The 22,351-nt window shown below is 44.8% G+C and overlaps 1 protein-coding gene across 2 annotated transcripts in view; it reads left to right on the forward strand.

The window, feature by feature from the left end:
- DMXL1 (Dmx like 1) overlaps positions 1 to 22,351 on the forward strand; it is a 2,236,090-nt gene that overhangs the window by 721,820 nt on the left and 1,491,919 nt on the right. For both annotated transcript variants that reach the window (XM_086961064.1, XM_086961065.1), the window contains exon 13: positions 20,407 to 20,528. In XM_086961064.1, coding sequence (XP_086817190.1) covers positions 20,407 to 20,528 — 122 coding nt within the window. The remainder of the gene's footprint in view (positions 1 to 20,406; positions 20,529 to 22,351) is intronic.

A 22,351-nucleotide genomic window follows, 5' to 3' on the forward strand; every position in this document is an offset into this window, starting at 1 on the left:
CTTCCCTTTCCAGCTGGACTATAGCCTGGGGTGTCCTCGGCTGTTGTAGTAGGGCCGCCAGGGTCCTACCAGGCCTCTCCACCTTCCAATATGTCCTTGCCCCTACCTACTTGTGTGTTTCAGTTCCTGATCTGCTACCTTATTGAACTCTGGTAACTTAGTCACCAGTTCCACCAATATGAGTAAATCAGTGCAGCCAATTAAGCACTTTTCTAATTAATATCTGATTCTAGCCTATCTAGTCTCGTGTGTAGAGCTTTTAGCACCCCAAGTTGCTTAGCTATACATATAGGTTTTAAAGGCTCCCCACGGTGCCCACCGACCTAACCGTTTTCATTTATCTGAAAGAAGGATAGTTTTGCTTTTATGTCTTGCCTGAATGCGGTGTTGTGCAGTTCAGTTGGGGATAGATGCTATTGAAATGATTGGTGTTAAGTTGCCGGCAACTGAATTTTTAATTCTACTTGAGCGTGATCCAAATATGTGCATTGAAGGTATTCAGCTCTCCTCACCCAAGCACATACATCTCCCGTTTCTAGCCAGTAATCCAGCTGAGCCTAGGAAACATGCGAAAGGTGAGATGTGTGTACCCACTGCAGATGAAGGGTCTTTGTGCGGCCATAGGTCAATCAACCCATTGTCCCTAATTATGTCCTTACGCTCCTCAGCTGCCGCATAGTGCATACAAAACTCAACATTGAAGCAGTCTGTACTTCTGTTAAAGACTATGTTGTAGTTCTTGCTCCAGTGGAGCCGTTTGTAGGGACTTTTCTTTGCTTCTATGTCAGACCTGCATCACAATTTCTGGGACGTTTGTTTTGGGATGCTATGTGTTATTAGTGTAAGGTGCTTGCCGTGCATAGAGGGCCTGAATTATATCATAATGACCTTGTGCGTCATTAATCTCCTTGAGCTGCCTAAAAGGTACAGGGAAAATGTGGCTACTGCATAATAACCAACCCTTTTAACAGCAAGGAGGGACCTGAATATTTCTATAACGTGTGTCTCCTGGGAGAGCACTATATCTATATTGTATCTATTAAGATATGCAAGGATTTTTCTGCATTTGCATAGGTGTTTCGAGCGCCGGACATTGTATGGTAGGAGTTGTCAAAGTCCTACAGTCCTTACTCATGAGAGTTGGGTAGCAATCTTTAGTGGACAATGGCACAGGGACCAGGACACTTTTTGCCCCGCCAATATGTCTGCATTTATGGAGACTCGGTGACATGCGTTGTTTTCTGTTTCTCGTATTGCTCTCTGCATGTAGTTGCTTCCAAACTACTCGCCCCCAGGTCCTTGCCCCCTACCACACAAGCCCACGCAAACAGCTAGCGATTAACCCTCCCATGTCATGGCAACAGAGCATTAACATATTTAGGCTGCTTCTGGACCAATTCTTAGATCTTAAGGGGATTACCCCAGGGGGAAACAAAAGTATTGGTAAACGAGCTGCTCCACTACGAAGTGCTTGCCGGGTTGGTGCATCGTGATGAACAACAAACAGCTTATTGTGGTGCAGCTGACTTTCCATGTTGACGTTTGTCATAGTTTTGTTACGGTGTGTCATCCAAGTGGCGTACCAAGGCAGCTTTTCACTGGGGGGGGGGGCCACACCATATGCTCTTCATTCTGGCTTCCATCCATCGGTAGAGGCGACCCAGCATAACAATTAAACATAGCCACCTCCCTCCATGCAAAGCACAGTGTCACAGTCTCCGATTGAATAGTCTGGCAGCGATGGGGTGAAGGAAGCCTCTGGAAGGAGCCGGGGGGGGGGGGGGGGGGGTTGGGAGGGGGGCTGTGAAAAATGTCCCCGCTCGGCTGCAGAGAGCACACAGCAAGTTGTCTGATCTAAACCGAGAGCCTCCACATAGTCTTTTATATTGCCAATATTTGTTGAATCGGGTATGCTCACCAGGTGCAGATTATTGCGCCTGGATCTTGCCTTCAGGTCCTCATTCTTGGTTTTTATGAAATTTAGTACTTCATCCATATCCAGCAATTTTTCATTGTTATTGACAGTACCATCTTTGAGGGTGGATATTCTAAATTCAACATTTATTGTCATGTATTTTCATCTCCAGCTTTGCAGTTATTTTATCCACCCTAGCTAGGAGTGTGTCAAGTTTGCCTTCAATGAAAGACTTTGCTGCAGGTGAAGTGTTTTGATGTCTCGGTCATCTGCCTCTCCAGTGATGAGGGCCCCCTATCACGCTTTATCCCGATATTGAGGATTGGCCTGCATATAATCCCCTTTGCTCATGGTAGTGGTGGTCTGCAGGTGCTGTCTGTGTAACAGGACCATCCTCGCACTCATCTCCAAGGGGAGCTGAGGTTGGTGTTTACAGCTGTTTATTCGCTGCTCACTAGAAGGCAGCAGGGGACAGGGCCACATCAGTATTTCAGGATGAGGCCTGCAAGCTACTGCAGGCCTCTGATCACATGGGGGTGGGGGGGTTAGAGGTCACAGCCCTCTCAGACAGCCAACAGGGTCCAAGGCCCCTAATGCCATTGAGGCTCCGGGGTGTCCATACCAGTCTCCCAAGACACCGGTCTTGGGCCCCCAGTTCTCATGGGGGAAGAGGGCGTCTTAATGCACCAGCACTCGCCTTTCATCCATAGATCACTGATTCGCTTACCACAAAGTTTGAGATGGTCCAGCTGCCTGGCCAGAGTGAATGTCACAAGTCCCCACCAGGTGCCACAGGATACTCAACTAATACAGCAGTGCCTTGAGGGCTTCAACATTTGGTAGGGCAGCAGAGATCTCATCTAAAGCAACATTCAAATGATCTTTTAGTCCTCTGGCCCTAGAACAGTCTTTATTTGCCCTCCAAGTACCCTTGGGGGCCAGACAAGGCTCACAGCTGCTCTTCAAGATGGCACGGTCAGTGCACAGTGCAGCCCCCTGATGTTACTGAGATGCTGGGGAGTTCAAACAGGCCACGCTGCCATGGGCGTGCCCCACTCCAGCCAGGGCACTGACAATGTCGTTCAGCTTTCTCCAGTTTGCAGCATTCTATCACGGGGTGACTGGGTTGCACACCGCTGGTCCTCACGCCTGCCTGTTCAGTCAGCAATTTCTCGATTAAAGGTGAGGAATCATTCATGTTGGATGTAGTTCCCTGCACCAAGAGCCATCTTGGGATCAGGCACTCTTTTCCCCTCATCTTCATTCTTAAGAGTTTATGCCTCAAGCTGGTCCAGGTGATTTTCACATCTGATTTAACTGTGTGTGGCCCATCGCAATGCCTGACCTATATTGAGATTGAAAGGACAGGTTGTTTCATCCCAACTTACAATTACTGGATGTAACAGTTATGCTCCTGTACTTCTTTAGTGAGAGCATTTACATCTCCAGGTAACTGGTGCTTACAGGAAGTGCTCTTGCTTAGAAAAAATATACATCTTGTGTTATCAAATTAATTAAACTCGCATACGAATGACTGGGATGCAGAAAATGTACCAGAAGATGTGTATTTTTTACTTTTACATCTCTTGTCGAAACCTTTTTTAAAGGAAATGGAGAAGGAGGAATAGGGCAGTGTAGACGTACAGGCTACAGTTGTGTAGACATAAAAACTGCTGCAGCACCTTTAGAGCTCCCAGTCCTCCAATATCACATCATGCCAAGCAGGTGGCAGTTACTTCCGTTCTTTTTTCCGGCCCCTGGTAACGGGATCTTGGAGCACTGAGCGCAGCCTTTTGTTGGCTTGTCTTCAGTAAAAATCTTTTTCACATTATTATATATCAGCTTTACTTAATGTCTTTTCACTCCTGCACATGTATTTTTCAGGCAAATAAAATGCCATCTGTTTGCCAAATATCCTGCCTGTGGCAGAAAAAAAGGCAAAATCAGTTCTTCATGATCTGTACATATCCTGTTTTCCTGAAAGTTACATTCCTGATGAATTTCAACACTGCAAGACCTTTTTCAGGAGTACGCTGAAGGACAAGGTGAAGATTCACCTCCATGTGACACAAGAATGGTGAAGACAGTCAGAGGTGCAATCTAATGGTGGGAAAGGGTCAGTCCACTGCCAGGACTCTAGCACCATCCTCTGAAGACTCCCTGAGAGCGTGTTCTAAAAGAGAAGTCCAGGAAAAGAATGAAGTTTCAAGTTCAATGTCGGAAACTATGGTGGGGTAGAGTGGCAACATGCTCATTGTCGAGAGCTGGGTTGTTGTAGAAGAGTAGGCAGCATTCGACATTGAGTCGCAGACGATCAACGTTGAGGGATACCCTGACCTCAAGGCATAGGAGGAACTTGACGTCGCAAAGCCATTCGACTGCAAGACCTACCCAATCTGATTATTGGGTCAGAAAAAAGAGAGCAAATTGGTTACCATCAGCCTCAGTTTAGGCCTAGTCACAAGTGTACTCCCTATCATCACCAGTAGTCAGTCCAGACTCAGCCCAGCCTTCTCTGTCACAACCACTAGTTCCTTCAGCTCCTACACCACTTCCTTCACCTCTGAATCTTCCTCAGACTGAGGCACCTCTTCCGAATAAGACTACAAGTATCACCACAAAGATCTAAGACTATGCAAGGTCTAGATCTTGTCACAGTCAAGAGTAACTTCAAAATGTCACCATCACCATACAAGGCACTCTTTGTTGAGGCACTCAAGATGCGTACACAGGTATCCACCCACATCAAGATCTAGATCAAGGTCAAGATCCAGGATGCGTTCATGTTAGTCATCAACTTCTTTGGACATGAGGTTTTCACCTCCCTTGGCTGATTCTCCTCAGGCACAGGTCTTGCCTATTGATGGCCGGTAGTTTTGAGAACTAATCCGAAATTCTCTCCCAAAGTAAGCCTGGGTTTCCACATTAATCACATCTTTTTCCTACTGATTTTCTTTTAGAATCCGCCCACTACAGCAAAACTAAACATATTCATAACACCAAACAATTGTTAGTGAATAATAGCCCTTTACGTACAGGTTTATCCATGTGTAAACAATCTATATCCAAATGGATAATTTCTTGCATTATGTTGGCTATCAGAAACCAAACAAAATGCTGACTGGTAAACCAAAAGCTCATGGTACCAGAGGTAAAACCGCAACAGCTACTTTAATGATGAATCTTCCTATTGCAGAAATCTGAAGACGGCCACTTGGAGGTCTGTTCACACCATTACGAGGCAGTATTACCTAGACTGACATGCTAGAACATGCGATTCAAGTAGGTTAAGCTTCCTTAATGAATCTCTTTGCCTAACTGCTTCTATATATCATCTTTTTCTCTTCCACTGCCTTTTTACGGGTTGGCTTACTACTCAATTCATTGCTTATAATTATCAATAGAGATCCCCCAGAGATAGAAGGAATGGTTACTTACGTGTAATCGTAGTTCTCCTTCATTGAAGCCCTAAACAACTTACCTAACTCCCCAGTGGAAGTGAGTATGGTGAGATACTGGAGTGCTGTGGGCCCTTAACAGTGTAACATCCATTTTCATATCTATATAACTTCAGCCTGTATGTCTACATTGTCCTATTCCTTTTCCTCGAAAAATGTTTGTGAAATAGAAATAAGAACAAAATTACGGAGTTTTTGGTAATATTTCCTAGTTTTTATTGCTAATTGAGTTTTTTTAAACTACATTTAAGTAATTGGCCAATATAGCCTACTTTATAGGCTGCAAAACCCTTTAAAAAAAGTATGTGCTAAAACTAGGCCTTCCTGAAGTAAGGTGAATATTTACACTTTTTTTTAAACCATATTTTATTGCATTTCAAATTAGTACTTGGTACAACAAATGCCCTTAAGTGCTGCAATGCAAAATTTAAGTGATACAATTATACGTGTAACAACGTGTGTACCATGTGCATTGTAATAGCATGGATGGCAGGACCACATATTGGTTATGACAACCTATAGATGAAACAATCCCCAAATGCCCGGCCCATCCCCCGTAACAAATTTGGATGGTCATATTATAGACCGAATCATAATTGATAGGGTGCATGCGGGGTCTGGTGTGACCCAGAAGTCAATTGATCAGTTGTAGCTGGTTCACCCTGCGGACACGTAGAGGGTTGCGTCAATACCAGGGAAGAGAGAGTGATCCTGTGGGGGCATTTGTTCACACCTCTGAAGCAGCACCAGGCGCTAGGCGTGGTTCCACAAGAACCTAGCTATGTCACCCCCACTGCAGAGTCTGCACATTGAACCCCACAGACGGCAGTGACCAGGTAAACATCCAGCTTTTTACCTTCATACATCCGACACCTGTGCGCAGAACTGTTCAAGTAGTACATTCCAATCAAAGGAGATTGGTTTGTTTCATAGGCCCCTGTACTGTTCACGTTTCAGCACTTCACTTGCCAAGCCCCAAAGCAGCTCCTCTTCCCTCCAGGACTCTCCTCTAGGAGCTTGTGAGGATTTCCAGGGCTGCTTAAGTAATCTCCTGGCCAGTAGTAGAGAGAGGCCTGCAAAGCGCTGCAACATTTTAGCAGTTGTGGGTAATGGAGAAAGACCCAGTATGCAATGTTCCAGCGCGTGGTCCAGCTGTGCAAGCCAATCAGCTCCGATAGCGACCTCTAAGCCCCTCCCCAGTACAAAGTCAGAGAGGGGCAAGAATAGAGCATGGGTATTATTTCCGCATTTGGTGCCCAACAACGAGGGCACTCAGAGGTAGCCGTTGGGAACATTGCGTGAATTGTGTGCAATGTCAAATATGCCCTGTGTAATATTGAAAATTGAATAAACTTGAATTGGGTATTACAGGAATTTTTGGTCTGGTATTCAAAAATACAGGACCATACCTTATCAGTGAGTCCCCTAGACAGCTTAGTTTCCCATTTGACTTTCAGGGGAGCGAGCGACACCGTAAGGAGTACCCTCAGGCCCCTGTACAGCCATCGTACTAGTTGGCTCCCATGCCCCATTGTATGCAGTGCTTGGAGTAGTTCATAAGTAATGGGCTCTGCATTATCAGCGCCCAATGTTCGCACATATAACGAAGAATACTAGCGTGAGTCAAGAACAATAAGTCAGGCAACCCATGAGTAGGTACAAAATCTGCATGGGGCGTTAGGACGCCATCTGCAAACAGTAAACCAACTGACGTCACCCCGGCCTGGTCCCAGGGAAATAGCCTGCAAGCTGTCAATGTGCCTGTGGGGTAGGAAGGCCACCAAGTGGAATATTCAGGTCATATGGTACTCGCATAATAAAAATATTTTAGTGTCATTTTCCAATAAGTCAGGGCTATGCATAACAAAAGTGAACCTTCATGTAATGCTGAGGACTTTAGGCAAAAGGAACAAATGATGGACGGAATGCTGAACAATGCAAACATTCACCCCCAGTCACAAGGATCTGGGTTTAATCCATTGTTCTTTTACTCACCCCACCACCCCAGTTTGGACTCAGCCATACACAAATCAGTCTCGACCCTGCCCCTCTTGAAACGGTCCAGCCCAAACTGCCAAGCCGGGTCCTCCCTGTACCAGAAACAAGCATCCTTGGACCGGTTTCGGGGCATTACCCCTCATCAGCCAGGCTAGCTTGAATCCAGTGGCACAGTGAGCACGGGACCAAGGTCTGGGTATACCCTTCCCACTTAGGGCGACAAAAGGAACAAATGATAGATGGAATGCTGAACAAATAAAACATTCACCCATAGTCACAAAGATCTGGGTTTCATTCTTCGTTCTTTTGCTCAACACGCCACCTGGGCTGCAGTCTGTGTATCCTCCCCTGTTGCAGATGTGGGACTGTACATGCTATTTCAAACACGTTATGTCCTGCCAACCAGTATGATAACCATTACAATTGCCCAGCTATGCAATAGGCTATAAAATCAGGGGCTCCCATTCCTCCACTGGATGCCGGCAGCTACAGTTTAGACATGCTAACTCTGTGACACCCTTTCCCCCTAATGAGGTCAATCAACTAATCAATATTCTTTATTCTATTTATTTTTTTAAATAATAGCAGCCAGAAACAGTAAAATAAATGTCAACATCAGCACTAGTTACATTTGGATTGCTTTAAGACCCCAGAAAGAAAACATTATAAAAATACCATAGTCTGGGTGTACTTACAAACTGTAAAAACAATAACGTAGGTCTCACTTGGTTGAATTTCATGAGCTTCAGAAGTGGATGTATAAAAACGCAGTTGTATTTCGGACAAACTAAAAGAATATGTAGAGAATATCATTAAAGAGACATTATCACAATCACACAAAGACAGCATTGAATTTTTTAAAGCAGCCATGATTAGAAGGCAGTAGCCACAGAATTAAATTAAACCTAAAAAATTTCAATAAATGTCTCTGGTGGCGATACATATTCCAAGTAAGATAAGGCTCTAGTCCACTAACCGTTTGCACAAGTGTTGCATGATGTACTAAGTTTTTATTTAATGCTATAGCCTCATGATCTGCTGCCACATTGTGTCTAAACGCTTCTTTAACCCATCTATTATTAGTTTTATATATACAATTTGGATCAGTATAAACTACGGTCTCCCTAAGGTTTTCATATTGGAGGAAACATAAGCCAATCTGGGGATCAAGTAAGAGTTTTCCAGGTTCATGCAATCTTGACGATCAGTCTGTGGAGACCCAACTCCTTCTTTGTCCAAACCGAAAGCCAGGGCTTCAAGGGGCAGAGCCGAATATAATCAATAACCTATCCCATGCCCAGTTATTCATGCAAAACCTCAAAGGGTATACTTTGTGTAACCCCTAGGACACCCCGGAGAAACTTGTTTTCAGCTATCTGAATTGACCGGCCCGTATCTCCAGATACCATATTCATAAATGGTCATTGGAATGCACATAGCCTTGAATATGTCCAACACAATTTTTATATGGGTGCACCCTAGCCAACGGGAAAAAGTCTCCTATACTAAACTTAGCCCTGTGAAAGCCCTCACATTATAAGTTATTAGAAAGTGCCAATTAAGACCAGAGTCCAGTAGAACACCCAAATAACTAAACTTAACAACCTGGCTAATATGGTGGCCTTCTACTAAAAATGTCATGGTTTTTGGTTTGGGTGGGCCAAACTTCTTCACATGTTACATAGAAAAGTTAATGGACAGACCAAGGCTTTTCATAAAACCAATAAAAAGATCTAGAAGTCCCTGTAACCCCTTGGCCATCAGGGCAATGAATACAGTGTCATCTGCTAATAGTAAGCCAGGGATTTGGGTGACCACCAACTTTAGAGACATCCAAAAGGGGGTCAGTCAGTTCGAATTCTAAATGAGTGATATGGAGAATAAATAAAAAAGGTGCTAAAATGCAGCCCTGGCGAACGCTGCGTTTCTGTTTAAAATGCTGAGCGCATTCACCATTAGGACCATATCTGACAGATGGTGAGAGGTCCTTGTGCAAATCATTATAAATAAGAATCAATGAGGGTCTTTTCCCATATGGACCACAGCTTGGAACGGTTAACTCTATCAATGGCTCACATGACGGTCGCAAAAGTAGTGTTGTATTGTACTGCAGTAGTCGTAATGTTGTCACTGGCATCTTTATATTTGAGACAAATGCAGCAACTGTCATATTGCATTGTGTTGTCATGTAAAATTATATGCACTTCACATTACCTCAGAGGCCGTGTAAATTAAAGTGACAAGCCAATAAACACTATTTGAGAGAAAAACAAGACTCTTTTAAAGACTGAGCTGAGGTCCATGATTGCCCCCTCTTAACTTTGGTGTACTTACAGATCAACAGATTAATTCAAATGTTGCTCAAAAGTGCCCTGGCCCGGCCTAACCCATATGAGATCAATTAATATGGAGTTCACACGATTAAATACCCAGGCCAGGACTACCAACGGGCAATTCCCGAAATTATACAGTAAACGTGGTAACATCACAATTTTTGCTAATGCCAGCCTCACTGAAATCGATATGGATAACTTGACCCAGAAGGACATCCGAGACCCCAGGGAATTAATCGTACATACTAGGTACCCTTCCAGTATGTCTTGTGTTTCCATATAAACCTGAATCCCTAACTAATGGATGGTGTCAGGCTCCATTTCTAGTTGTAGCTCACCAAATTGGAAAGTCGGCATAGACTGTTATAGAACGAGTAACCTCTGGACTTAGTGGCATTAATTTGTAGCCCTGACAGTTGACCTAACTGGAAGAGCAGTTGGGCCAGTTTCGCTGTATTTGCCCGGATGTCTTTAAGATACAGGAACCTATCAGCGTATAGGCACACAGAATGAATAACTCAAAGCAATCTGGATCCCATCATGAACCGTTAATTGATGGATATGTTGTGCAGGTGATTCCACCACGAACACAAAAAGTAACAGGGACTTAGGGCAGCCCTGTCAGGTACCGCAGAATATCTGATAGGATTTGGAAGTATATTGGGCAGTTTTGACTCTGGCTGTGGGTAAGGAATATATTAGCTTTACCCATTTAAGATATTCTGGAGGGATCCTATAATGTGCCACTGTCGCAAGCATATAATCCCAGCACAAGGTGTCTAAAGCTTGCCAGATATCTAAAGAGCCATAGGGGTGACGCATACGGGCCGCATCCATTATCTCAAACAAACACTGTATATTCAGAGAGGTGTTGCGCTGAGGCATGAAACCACTTTGGCCAGTATGTATCAGTCGCTTGAGGAGTGGAAGCAGTCGGCGGGCCAGAATTATACCAAGAATTTTATATTCGGTATTAAGATTCGATAGAGGTCTATACAAGGTTAATTCGGCAGGCGGCTTAGTGGGCTTTAAAAGGGACATCTCTAGTGCATCCCTGGTGACATTGAATGGCACGCATTGTAAAGTTTTTCAAGTTGTGTCACCAACTGTGATGCAAAGCTGGAAAAAAATTCTATCTGAAGGCTCTCTGAGTCCGGCATTTTGTTACGAGCCAAGTCCTTGACGGCCCCTGTGTCTCGATAATCGTAATAGGGGCTGCTAGTTCCTCTCTATCAGTGATTGGTACCATAGGCAGTGCGCTCTTAGCAAAATGCCTGAGAGCTCCTCAGCGGCAGGGGGCATCGTCGTCAAATATAGCGTAGTAGTACCAAAGCGCTGTTTTAATCTCCACTTGCGTTGTTACCAATCCCTGTGTGGATGTAGCAAGGAGACAAGATGGGTGTAGGGGATTGTGCTGGTCTAATTAAGCGGGCCAATATGGTGCCCGCCCTGTCAGCCTCTCTGTGTGTCCTTTGTGTATAAGCCCTCTGGTCTATTAGACGTAAGCACTTAAAAGCTCAGCACGCGAGATCCTAGGCTCGCCCAACTCAGCATCATTTACATCGCTCTCATGTGCTGTCACTTCAAGGGGTCCCAACCTATCGTCCAGCTTTGCAAGGTCCCTAGTGACCTCCTGTTTAGCACCTACCACCGCACCAAGCGAGCACCCTGAAATACCACCTGAAAAGCTTCCCAATCTATTAACACTGAGGAAGCCGTGGGTTCTTTCTCTGAAACATGTGTAGTGATGATTGTAGCCAACGTTTCCCGGAACACTCTGTCATGCAGTAATTGTGGATGCAAGTGCCAAGTTTGTATGGGAGAAGGGACCCAACCCCAAGTGAGTGCAAGTTTCAGAAGGTTATGATCAGATATTGTTTTGTCATGATATTTAGTGTGAGTGATAGAGGGGTGTAGACGCTGCGTACAGAGGAACCTTTCCAGACAGGAGTGCAGAGCATGGAGGTATGTGTTAAAAGAGAATTTGCTTAGACCTGCGTTCCAGTCCTGCCATGCCACCGACAGGCTCCACCCGTACCTCTAAAGACACAATTCTTTAGCTTGGTGTACTGTACTTGTACTAGGGAGGGGTGGGTTTGAGCAGTCCAGGCAAGTGGGCCAGGAATTCAGTTTGGTCTGAGTTGGGTGTGTATATACATCCTAGGACTATCTGCTCCCTGTCTAGTGTACTCCCTGAGTAAAACATAGAGCCCCTGGGTATTTATCTTGGATTCAAGTAACCGAATGGGACCTCTGCCAGCAACCACACAGCCATACCAGAAGAGAATGCGGAGTAAGCGGCATGATATAATTTCTCTCTCTGTTTACTGCTAAGTTGGTGAGCTTCAGAGTCTACTAGGTGAGTTTCCTGCAGAAACACTATCTGTGCACAACGTCTGTGCAACTGTGGAGAAGTGTGGCTCAGGGGTTAGAGGCGGCAGACCCGGAAGCTGAGATCGGCCCTGGACCAGGGTTCAATTCCCTGCCTCGGCGGGTCTTGGGCTAAAAATTCCACGGACTCGATAATTCTCGCTCCGGTGCCTTCTCGACTCACGGGTTCACACTCTGCGACTCTGGGCAATGGCTTGCTTAATCTCCACAACGGCCCCTTGCGGCGGGATGCCTGGCTTTCACCTTGTGGATACCCTGCCAGGGTTATCTCACAGGGGAATACCAGGACGGGTTCCCTAAGCAAGCGCCGGGAAACCCACTGCGGGTAGCTGTGCGCTATATAAGCTCAAATACATTTACATTTACAACTGAGCGAGTATTCTGTGCCGCATGTGAATTGAGCCCATACCCCGTACTTTCCAAGTGATATGGTTATAATCTTTGATCACTGTCGACATGAGGGTCAGGAGAAAAACATGGTATATATACTACCCAGAAACAGACCAGGCCTCCCAGTGTTGAGACAAGAAATGACCACGTCAAACAGTAAAAACAGTCCCACAGCACTCGATTTAGTCATTCTTCGTCATTCAATCAAACCTGAAATCAGACAGAACCAGTATAAACTGTAAAATGTGTGCATTCGCCATAGGGTGGACAGCCTTCACCCCACTAAGGGGAGCAGGCGGGGTTAGAGCAGATTATGGAAATGCCCAACCGGACCCAGGACCACAACAAGTGCAGGAACCAGGTGCAACTCTATAGCTAATACACAAGTATCAATCAGTAGGAACGAACATGGTGTATTATGGCCCAATGAAACCAGGAGTCATACAAGGTAGATGCCAAGTCTGTGTGCGTCAACGTCTCTGGCATCCACCCAGAACCCCAGAAAAGCAGCACCATGTCAACAACAGACAGTTGGTGGGCACGTGTATGAGAGTAGTGTCCACAGTGGTCACCCGAAAAGATCGTTAGTCAGCGATCGGCTGATGGAGGGGAACAGAGCCACACTTCCACCGGAATCCAAGTCCAAAGTGTTGTTCTGTAACAAGCTGGAGTTGATGGCTGGCCGGGAGATCTTTGCGCCACTGCGGAGCAAAGCGTCTCCTTCTGGCCCTCTAGGGCCTTGCTCTGGGAAGGCGCTCCCCCCCGACACTTTCCTGTATGGTGAGTCCCCTCCTACGTCTCTGAGGGGCATGCTTTGATCTTAGTGGTGCCACTGCGCAAGAGCCCTGTCCAGCAGAGTCCGGAAAATGCTGTTCGAGCCACCCCCTGGCACTCTCGGGGGCTATCCTAGAAATGGGACTGCTTACCATTAAGTATTTTATGTTCGGTCGGGAAGAGAAGAGCATAAGTGAGGTGGGCGGTGCGCAAATGGGTTTTTATTTCCTGGAAGGATGCATGCTTGTACTGTACATTGTATAGTCTGAGAATATGGAGACCCTTGAGTAATTTACCAGGAGAGGAGTGTCTGGAGATGATCTACCTGTTGGCGCAGTTGTAGAATCTGGATATTGTGTTCGTTCGAACATGGAGCTAAAGCAGCCAGTTCTGATTCGTTAGTTTTGAATTGATCTGTTAACTTACGGTGGTCATCTTTTAGTAGGCTAATATCTATTGTGATCACCCCAAGTTGCAGCGCAATGGCTCCCCAAGACTCCCGGATCTCCTGGCGTATGACATCCAATTTGTCCACAGAAGAGGTTAGGGATGCACTGCCTCATTTAGAGAGTGGGTAGTGAGCCTTTGAATGGTGGGGAGTGGGAGTGGATCTGGGCCGGAAGAGACCTAGTCTTGGTATCTGAAAGAAACATATAAGTTATAGATTCCTTACCTTACCTTAGAATTACCCCCAGGCATCAGCCTGGATCCAGTCTGACGCCTGGGGGTAATTCTAAGGTGAGGAATCTATGACTAACCTATGTGTCTTACAGATATATCGTTACTGAAGGTAAGTAACTTGTTCTTTAGTATATCCCATTGTTGCTGCCCAGGTGACAGTCAAGCCTATCCAGCGAGTGTTGGGATTTACCACTCCAGGCACGGGGTTGAGGGGCAGACAATATATAGATAATATATTGTTGCAGGTGCCACATAAGCATGATTTTAGTCTGTGCATGAACCTCCTGACGTTTAGACAAACAAAGCAGCCCAGTTTCAAAATGGTTTCCTAGAGAACAGCAGGCTGTGTTTTGGGAGGGAGGACACAGCGGCACACCATCTAGATGACCCAGTTCGAGAGATGATGGGTCAGCTATTCAGCTGTGCTCCCATTAGTAATGTGTGTGCCCCATCACCAGGCTCTGCAGCTGCCGCTGAATGTTCCATGTACCTGACAGCGATCAGGGAGTCCATATATTAGTTTTACCTTATGGCTTGCAAGTTGGAGCAGGGGGACATTTCTGCTGGATGCCTACAATCTCCAGGGTGGTGGACCACCGCACCCCTTCCCAAGGCAGCCCCCAGTAAAACCCCCAGGTGAAATAAGATGCACAAAGTAGCAGCAGGTATCCACTAGGGGTGCAAGGGGCCCTCAGAATGCCCACACACCCCATCATCTGGAGCAACTGAGGCCCACAGATGACTCCACCGGGCCACTCCTCACCTCAGGTAAATGTCCGCAGTTGCAGAAGGCACAACCTCACTCTCGGTCCACCCAATGCAGTAGATAGGGTCCACACTGTCTCTCCATGGGCAACTGAGGTATATGCCCCTATGAATGCATAATCTTGGTGCATGCCCCTGCAACCGCGCAGGCAGTCTTGGGGTGCATCGTAAGGAAAGAACTCTAAGTGAGGGGGAGGGATCTGTCCCCTTGTCATCTCAACCCATCTTGGCAGGGTGTGGAGAACCGCCCAGGCCTCACGACCACACCGGCCGCAGACACCTTAACCAAGCCACACCCAGGCTGTGGCCCCATGGGGAAGGCGCTCCGATAATCTCCATGGGTGGTCCAGCAGAGCACAAGCAGCAGCCGTCTGTTTCTCCAGTTGGCAGGATTTCAGGTATAGGAAGGAGCGTGGGCCCCCACTCATCATGTTTCCGAGCTGCCCCTTGACAGGTTTGCAGCTGCTAACATGCCATCCCAGCCTCCTAGCCATGGCTTGTGTAGCCGCACTGCATGCAGGCCAAAGCAACAGGGAGGTATGCTCACCACTGGTCTGCACGGCTGTAGGTCCAGCTCCGCTGTCTTCCAGTCTCTGACATCCGATCCGTCCAACAATGAAGGCATTGGAGTACGAGTACGGGTGCTGACAGATTCCCCTTCCCTAGTTAGTCTTCCGTCTCAGCACTCTCTTATCCACCGTGGTGTCCCCTCTGGGATGCCAGGAGTGCTGGCTGTGCAGGCCACCGGTCAGACCAAGGCCAGCACTGGTCGCAGCAGCCTACCTTCAGGCAGATTCCAGAGGCGAACCAGTGGTCAAATGCTAAAGGGTATCGGGGCTAGTAGAATATTGAATCCCAGGTCTGGGAGTTAGTTCAGCATATGTGGCTGCCATCTTGGGCTGCTAGCCCTGCCTCCAGGTGAATGTCTCCACTTAGGAGAAGTGTGGCTCAGGGGTTAGAGGCGGCAGACCCGGAAGCTGAGATCGGCCCTAGACCAGGGTTCAATTCCCCGCCCCGACGGGGGTTGGGCTCAATAATTTCACGGACTCGATAATTCTCACTCCGGTGCCTACTCGACTCACGGGTTCACACTCTGCGACTCTGGGCAATAGCTTGCTTAATCTCCACAACGGCCCCTCGCGGCGGCATGCCTGGATTTCACCTTGTGGATACCCTGCCGGGGTATCTCACAGGGGAATACCAGGACGGGTTCCCTAAGCAAGCGCATAGATGCCTGCGATGTGGGCGATTTGCGCTATATAAATACATGTACATTTACATTTACATTTACATATCCCGGCACGTGTGCAAGACTATTCAATGCTTATGATTTCAATGGAGATTACCCTGAGAGAGAACTAAGATTGCAGTTATGAAACCATGGGAATACAACTATTAAAGGAGGGTCTGGGGGACGATATTTACCGACCTGTCAAGTTCATACCCCTAATGAACTACATTACAACAAGAAAAAAACTTGAAGGTCTACAAAGTTGAGAAAAAGAAGTGGCCACAAGGAAATATCACACACCACTATCACAACTAACGGTGAAGGACCATCAGTTGTAAAGAAGTCCTATCAGCCCACCCATATGGCGAAACATCGTCATCTAGGACCTTATCAGCAGGTTCTTATATGGCCAAGCCCATAGGTTATTGCTTGGTACCAGTAGATCCTGATCTGAAAGAAGATGTGTTCTCACTGAGAGTGGTACTGATAGGGTGCAGTGCTCAAACAGATAAGTGGGTGATTAAAATGACGGTCAGGGTAGAAAAATATGTTTATTAGTATCTCCCTGGACGTCAGGTAAAAGAAGTGTGATGACAGTGTAAAAATATCACTGTACAGTGAGCATATACAATCTAGGCCAACATGTTTCTGCCGTTATGGTATTAGTTTACCGGCATTATTCAGGGCCAGGCTGGAATAACAGCTACTGCAACATCCACTATTATAAGTGTGAAATCATAATCAAAAGAAATTATAGAACATGGTTGAAGTAAGTAGAATTGTGTGGCTGAATGAACCACCCTACCGTATCCTCGTTAATAACCATGTAAAGAGCAATCCTTTCCTGCGAGCATCAAGAAAAAGGAACAATTTTGTGACTACCAAAAAGCTCTTTTTAAACAGATGTGTGAACAAAAATTGTGGCATTCAATTACTCAGTGGGCCAGTTAATTATATAACGGCCAAGTGGAAACCTGTGCATAGTATAAAGTCACATCCAGATAATCTGTGTACAAAGAAGTAATAAATCTAACATACACTTACCCAGCTTTGTGTGGGAAGTAAGCCTCACCTCACCCGGCAACGGCTCGGATAAAGAGGCGCCGCTCTATTGGACATATGGAGAAGGACAAATTCAGGACATGATAGCTGTCACTGTCTCAATATGTATTTGTATTGTATTAAAACTAAAACAACTTGGTTGTTCAAATATAGCCCATAGGTCCCAAAGAAGCGAAATGCTGCACTCAGAGGGCTGCATTCAACGGGGATTTTTGTTGTTAAATCATATACCCCATTCATGTCATGTTTAAGTATAAGGGTTCAGAAAGAAGAATATATGACAAACATCTCTAGAGTCTAAATGTAGACTGCTGGAAGTAGTTCTAATGTTAAAATCCAGTATCTACTCAAAGCCACCCTAGCAAAACCATTGGTCATATGAACTGGCCTGAGTGGAACTGCCAGACAAAGACTAGGGCGGTTCAGGAATCTTAAAAACAGCACAAAGGTCCCTGGTGTCCTCGTGTCCTTACCTGTCCGTCGGTACCTCCAGGAGTGAGCCTGAACCGAAGGGGAGGTGCCGACGGACAGGAGGAAATACGTATTTATGCGCACGCTAATTGGCAGTGGCGCTCGTTAATTATCCACACCTGCAGGTCAGAGACGCGGCCGTATAATGTTAGATTTAGAGCGCATGACGCGAGGTCGTTGGCTTGGCCTCGCGCATGCGTAGTATGCGGGATTCAATAAGGCGGGGCATGGAGTTTGTCCTGAGACCGCCAATCAAAGTGCGGCGCAGGCCAGTGTGATTCGGGGCGTGCGCGCGGAGCAGACACTCCGCTAGGCCGAAACAAAGAGTCTCAGCATAGCGCATGCTCCGATTAGTAGGAGACGGTCTATACTGCTGACCTGGCTAAGTGTCTAGACACATTCAATGCGAACGAGCCCGGCTTTACTTAATGTTGATATTTATATATTCTAACACCAATCTGGTAGAATAAAATTACCATAGAGAAGATTTACATATGCATTTAAATATTTGTTAAAGATCTTCTCGTATGTTGGTAGACAGAATTTGATCTTACCACTAACTAGATGCCATTGTGGAGTAACCTAGCTATATGTACATACTAGATAACTGCAAATCAAGTGAAAAAGAGTTATAAAAATGAAAAAACCACAGGATGACCTATCATATGTCGGTTTCAATACTCTGGGTGTGCTCCTAAGAGATGTATGCAAGACCTTGTTCTTACAAAATACAGTATGCGTCTTAAAATGACGCGATCAATTTACCAGGGTATATGAAGAGATGCATGTCAAGAGGTATAGCACACATCTTCGATACAGCGAAAGTAGGTAGTGAATGGACTGTACCCGGTGCTGTAACTGAATTTAACTTCTTTCAGAGAGACACCCAAGGTATATTGTCATTCAGCCCCTGGACGTCCGTCCTAAGTTTAAAAATCCAACGCTGCTCCCTGATGAATAGAAATCGTGACACATCAGTCACGTGTGGGGGAATAAACGGTTGTTCCAAACCTACCCATTTAATTTCGTCTGCTTTGTGTTTAAGCTCCAAAAAGTGATTAGTTAAGCGAGTAGATTGTTTATTACACCGAATGGTGCTTTTGTGCTCGCTTATACGGAGCTTGATCTTCCTGGTAGTGTGTCCGATGTACATCAGCTTGCACGGGCATGTGATCATATAGATCAACTTGTCTGAATTGCAGTTGGTGTGGTTATTTAATCGCCAAGGTCTTTCAGTCCCTATGTCTATTGTCAGGGTTTTGCATGTCTGTGGACAGACGGCGCACCCTCCACAGGGGTAATGACCACGTACCGGTTCGGTGTTCCGTAGGGTATTAGTGACTTCTTTTCGATGGTATCTTGGCCGTTATATAATTAACTGGCCCACTGAGTAATTGAATGCCACAATTTTTGTTCACACATCTGTTTAAAAAGAGCTTTTTGGTTGTCACAAAATAGTTCCTTTTTCTTGATGTTCGCAGGAAAGGATTGCTCTTTACATGGTTATTAACGAGGATACGGTAGGGTGGTTCATTCAGCCACACAATTCTACTTACTTCAACCATGTTATATCATTTCTTTTGATTATGATTTCACACTTATAATAGTGGATGTTGCAGTAGCTGTTATTCCAGCCTGGCCCTGAAGAATGCCGGTAAACTAATACCATAACGGCAGAAACATGTTGGCCTAGATTGTATATGCTCACTGTACAGTGATATTTTTACACTGTCATCACACTTCTTTTACCTGACGTCCAGGGAGATACTAATAAACATATTTTTATACCCTGACCGTCATTTTAATCACTCACTTATCTGTTTGAGCACTGCACCCTATCAGTACCACTCTCAGTGAGGACACATCTTCTTTCAGATCAGGATCTACTGGTACCAAGCAATAACCTATGGGCTTGGCCATATAAGAACCTGCTGATAAGGTCCTAGATGACGATGTTCCGCCATATGGGTGGGCTGATAGGACTTCTTTACAACTGATGGCCCTTCACCGTTAGTCGTGATAGTGGTGTGTGATATTTCCTTGTGGCCACTTCTTTTTCTCAACTTTGTAGACCTTCAAGTTTTTTTGTTGTTGTAATGTAGTTATGAAACCATACCTTCTTTTTTTACGGGGTTTCAGAATTTAATGCGACTGAGATTTCTGAATTAACAATCTTTCTTGTCAAAGCCATAATTTTATATACAGACATGAAAAACATATGCTATTATATGAGCAAAAACAGCCCCTAAAGCAGACCTATTAATGGCCTACACTCGGTCTACACAATATTGGTCTGTTCCTCGTGTGGGTAGCTAATTCATTACTGTTTTGTTATGATTCTGAACCTCATAGTGCTGTATTTGTCATGAAATAAACAGAATATCAAGTACCAGAATCAACATAAAATACTGGTGTTGGTAGGCTGCTCCTGCTTGGAAACGGGAACATTTCAGATCTGTGCCTCCTTGACTGATTGTCTGTGCTCTATAAATCACAAACTAAAAAAACAAATAAACACACAAGATATAATCATGATAGTTTGAGTGCCAAATCTTCCTCTGCTCCTATTCATAAATGTGAGACCACATCTCATGGCAATGTTTCATTCCTTTGTGGTGGCGGAATATATCACTTTTACATATTGTTTTCACACTTTGGTTAAGCTGTTTGGAACATTGGACACTTTTTCTTCAGATCAGTGTGAACTTGCAGACAGCAGAATATGCCCTCGTTAGTTATTTTATATACCCCCTCACCCATGTAAAACATTGTGCTATTTTACATTGACTTCATTTTGGTTTAAGAACATTAAAATTTGACCGGAATTAGAAAGGTTCCTCATTCTAATAATGAATAGTGTAATATATGCAGTGCCTAGATTTGACCATTTTACATGTAAATTTGTAATGTTTAATCTCTAATTAAAATATTTTTTAGGTGCCTATTGTAATTCTCCAAGTGCTTGCTTTGTTGCCAGCGATGGGCAGTTCCTGAGGCTATACCAAGCTGTTATTGATGCCAAAAAGCTTTTGTGTGAACTTTCAAGTCCTGACATTTCTGTAAGTGGAACAAAGCTAATGCAAGTTTCTCATCATAATGCATGACATATGTTTATGGCTAATTTATGAGAAATATTACAGTTATGTATATAAGGTAACTTTGTATTTGCTCAAGTTATGAAAACTGCTGCAGAGAATATTTCCAACAACTGTATGGTAAATTCACATTCATGAGCATGGCAAATTGTCACTTGATAGATTTTCTCCTTCTTGAAACTCCTTCTAGAAACATAGGGATTATCGTTCAAATACAGGTAACCAAGAACAAGCAAAAATAAGGTAAACTTCCGAAGGACAAAAAAATACTAAATTAGTTTGCATTACAAGTAGTGAATGTTTACTGATGTGATACTCCAAAATGAAAAATTGATTGCATTTTTTTAAAAACTCTGAATGCTTTGTAGGATGGGTGAGGTGTAAAATCTCAACAAGCAGTGAATCTAATTGTGCCCTTAGTGTGTCTTGTTCGTGTATGTTCTTGATACCTTCCTGCTTTTCCGCTCCGCCTACATCCAGGCTGCAGCTGCGGAGGAAGAACGTACAGGCGGAGCGGCAACACTTCGGTGACCAGGGAAGCCTGTAGAGGCTGCAGGCTCTCAGGATCTGATCTTATCTCAGAGCTCCCCAATGAATGCAGATGAAAACCGTATTCCTTAGTAACAATGAACTATTGTCCCTTTATGAAAGCTATGGCACAATAACAAAATGGTGGATGTGTTTTAAAGATGTTACATACCAGATTTCCTATTTATGGACAGAAATATTTTTATTGAATAGTTAGGTAGTGATACAGAGGCCATATCTTACATAGCTATAAACCGATTAACAGCAGCTTCCATGCAAACCAACTCTTAGTAGCAAATGCTTTCCCTACCAGCGAAGGATTTCAACACACTACTTATATATTGTCCTTGCTCCTCCAAAAGAAAGCAAGTGTGTCCATATCCAAGTAAACACAGGAAACTTTCAAGAATTACAATGGCGAAGCCTCAAGTTCAATAAGAGTCCAACATTCCCATTGCTCTCAAGCAAGCCACGCAAATATGGTCTTTAGTGACATCCTATATGTAGGGCAGAAACCGTTTCCATGTACACTCCAGCATGAAATAAATTTTTTTTTCACATAATATGCCAATTATGACCGTCTTGCACTTGTGAAAACTTCCAGAATAATTCGGCCAGGTGCCTACCTGCTACCCGTGATTAACAGATCAACATAAATTCCAAGGTATCTGGACTATACGATGAAACTAATCCAGAAAAAGATTTCATCTCCTGTATTGTAGCTTCCAAACACTTGACCCATTTTGTACGAGGCCCACTATACATGTAGTGAGATAACCACCCCAACGCATCATCTCCAACATGACCTTTCCCTGTCTTTTTATATTTCCAGTCTTTTGAGCCAGGACCCATCTCTGAAGAAACATATATGCACACTTAATATTCTGAATGCAGGTGTAGGAGGATTTCATCCATAGCAAAATACCCCTGCAGATAGTCATCTTACCTTTGTGCCAGTCATTCACAGTTGCAAAAGACACATAAATGATGGAAGGAATGTGGAACAAATCAAACATTCACCCCAAGTCATGAGATCCAGGTGAACTCCATCCATCTTTTGCTCACCATGCCACAACAGTTTAGACCCAGCCATATGCAAATCAATCTTGACTCTGCTCTTCATGGGAACAGTCCAGCCTGAACTGCCTAGCCAGGTCCTCCTAGGACCAGAAACAAGCATCTTGGGAGCGGTTCATCATTTGTGTGTCTTTTATAGTCGTTCACAGTTGAACACATTGAACATATTGAGCACCTAGCAA

This window comes from Lissotriton vulgaris, chromosome 3_1 (genome assembly GCF_964263255.1).
Source record: "Lissotriton vulgaris chromosome 3_1, aLisVul1.2, whole genome shotgun sequence".
Classification (NCBI taxonomy): Eukaryota; Metazoa; Chordata; class Amphibia; order Caudata; family Salamandridae; genus Lissotriton; species Lissotriton vulgaris.